Raw genomic sequence first — 2,888 nt, 5'->3', positions numbered from 1 at the left:
AAAATAAAGCACTGTGTTCTAAAGGAATGTTGACTGATGTAGTTTAAGCTGCAGCGTATTCATTCTCATTGAACTGGACTCTGGAGTCCAGTAGACTAGATGCTAATCTTGGAAAACATTGACTGCCCTTATGTATTGCAATGATTCTTCATTACCTATTTACTTGGGCCACTAATCAAATAGGTCACTATTTGATGATGTTAAGAAAGTGATTTGTTTCTATATTTTTATTTTCAGGATCATTCTATAATTTTGATTAAAGGTGTAGAAGGGGAAGATTTATATTTTCTGCAGTCAAGTTTCCTGACGACTAAGGAGAGGTAGTTTAGGGTACAAGTAAATTGGAATCATTGTCAGCATATTTATTAGGTACAAAATTTACTTTGAACTGCAGCACACCAGGACCACTGATGATTATAAATGTTTCAGGACAGTATAGGCATCTCTGACTATGGTGAACATCTGTCACACAGTAAATATATAATCAATTGTTGATCATCCAGTTGGTCAGTTAGTGGCCATCTGCAGCCTGGTGAATGGATGACTTGATAACAAAAGAAACTAGACAAATCCAGTTCCAGACACATCAACCAAACTTGTCAGTATCTAATGCTTAATGCATGGACTTTAAGATACAGTATGTATCACACGTAAAACCTGTAAGGCATCTATGTACAAGAATGAAGAAGTAGCCATTGTATGGGAGAAAACCCTGGTGGTCAGTTACACTCTGAACTTCCTTTTTTTTTCTTTTTACAGAGGCAATTCTGTGAATGCTCCACTCTGAACGTCCAACAGTCATTATGTCTTTTCTAAATGTCACCAACCTGACTCCTGCTTCATTCATCCTAAATGGCATCCCTGGTCTGGAAGAGGTGCATTTGTGGATCTCCTTCCCGCTGTGTGCCATGTACAGCATTGCCCTTACAGGGAACTTTGGCCTTATGCACCTCATCTACTCTGAAGAGGCCTTACACAGACCTATGTACATCTTCTTAGCCCTTCTTTCCTTCACAGACGTGCTCATGTGCACCAGCACGCTTCCCAACACTCTCTGCATACTGTGGTTCAACCTCAAGGAGATTGATTTTAAGGCCTGCCTGGCCCAGATGTTCTTTGTGCACACCTTCACAGGAATGGAGTCTGGGGTGCTCATGCTCATGGCACTGGACCACTACGTGGCCATCTGCTACCCCCTGCGCTATGCCACCATCCTCACCAATGCAGTCATTGCCAAGGCTGGGGTGCTCACTTTTCTTAGGGGTGTGATGCTTGTTATCCCTTTCACTTTCCTCACCAAGCGCCTGCCATACTGCAGGGGCAATATCACCCCCCACACCTACTGTGACCACATGTCAGTCGCCAAGATATCCTGTGGGAATGTTCAGGTCAACGCCATCTACGGTTTGATGGTTGCCCTCCTGATTGGGGGCTTTGACATCTTGTGCATCACTGTCTCCTACACCATGATCCTTCGGGCAGTTGTGAGTCTGTCCTCAGCAGATGCTCGGCAGAAAGCCTTCAGCACCTGCACCGCCCACATTTGTGCCATTGTCATTACCTACGTCCCAGCCTTCTTCACCTTCTTCACACATCGCTTTGGGGGACATACCATTCCGCCCCACATACACATCATTATGGCTAATCTCTATCTACTCATGCCTCCCACCATGAACCCGATTGTATATGGGGTGAAAACCAAGCAGATCCGAGACAGTGTCATTAGGTTCTTGTTTAAGGGAAAGGAAACTTTGTCCCAGAACATGAAGTAGAGACTTTTGAATGTAAGAGTTCCCTTAGCCAGGTTGAGATCACCAAAACAATAGGAAACTCTCCAAAGAAACTTGGTATGTGTCCACAGGAACATTTCCCTGCAACTCAGAGTCTTCTCCCTCTTCGGAAAGGTCAAGACTCTGTTGATGTAAGTAAAGTCCCTCTGTTTGAAATGCAAAGCCTCTTTAATGTAGAAGACTTCAAAGTTCATAGCTCTTAATCATATGAGACAGGAATCGCTCTCCTGAATGACAATCTGCACACATTGAGGCACAGTGTTTGGATCACTAGGAGTGGAGTTAAATGTCTTGAAGATTTTAAGTCCCTGACAATATACAACTTATGCTCATTAATATCTGTGCCTAATTTACATTTCTCAGCATTCTCCTGCCAAAATCATTTGGAGTTAATTCTCATTTTCTGGGTCATTCTTTCCTGATTTCCTGGCCTGGATGGTAGGTACAGGGTTTAGGAACTTGGTGGCATTTCATGAAGCTGTCACTTATGATGTGTGCTCTTTTTTTGCATGCTATATTTCAGGAAAATGTCTATTTGGAATAACATGTCTTGAGGATAACATTCTGACCCTACAAACTGTGAAACATTTCCTTCTTGTCTCCTATACTTCTGTGTATGACTTAGAAAGTATGTATGCTTTATTTTCAAGAATGTGTTAAATTAGATGTTATATGTGCATATTTATACAAATTATTAACAAATAACATAGACAAGACCATGGTAAAAAGTAATGATCAAAACCTCCATTTAGTTCCTTTTCAAAAATGGCCTCTTAAAAATATTGTGTGTGCACATGTATGTTTTTATTGTTCTTCCTTTTAATTATTTCTTTACTCCAAGCCATGTTTGAACTTTAATTAGATTTAGATTACTAACTATTCTGTCATACACATGAGAATCTTTTTTTGTACCAGTGATTGACACCAAGAGCGTTTAACCACTGAACCACATCCCCAACCCCTTATGCTTTTATTTTGAGACAGGGTCTCACTAAGTTGCATAGGGCCTCACAAAATTGCTGAGGTTGGTCTTGAACTTGTGATCCTCCAGTCTCAGCTTCCCAAGCTACTAGGAAGGCACGCACCGCCATGCCCAGA

The 2,888-nt window shown here is 41.6% G+C and overlaps 1 protein-coding gene across 1 annotated transcript; it reads left to right on the top strand.

Moving 5' to 3' along the window:
* Positions 1-803: 803 nt before the first annotated feature.
* On the top strand, positions 804-1,772 carry LOC124959533 (olfactory receptor 52N1). Its single transcript, XM_047517948.1, has one exon. It carries the CDS (start codon positions 804-806, stop codon positions 1,770-1,772), a length of 969 nt encoding a protein of 322 aa, XP_047373904.1.
* The last annotated feature ends 1,116 nt before the right edge of the window (positions 1,773-2,888 follow it).

Source organism: Sciurus carolinensis, chromosome 11 (assembly GCF_902686445.1).
Source record: "Sciurus carolinensis chromosome 11, mSciCar1.2, whole genome shotgun sequence".
Lineage (NCBI taxonomy): Eukaryota > Metazoa > Chordata > Mammalia > Rodentia > Sciuridae > Sciurus > Sciurus carolinensis.
The sequence above is the reverse complement of the archived record's forward strand: the minus strand, read 5'-3'. Positions and strand labels throughout refer to the sequence as shown.

Bases quoted from the DNA above. Each gene is read 5' to 3' on its own strand.
- LOC124959533 (XM_047517948.1), top strand. From the start codon at position 804: ATGTCTTTTCTAAATGTCACCAACCTGACTCCTGCTTCATTCATCCTA.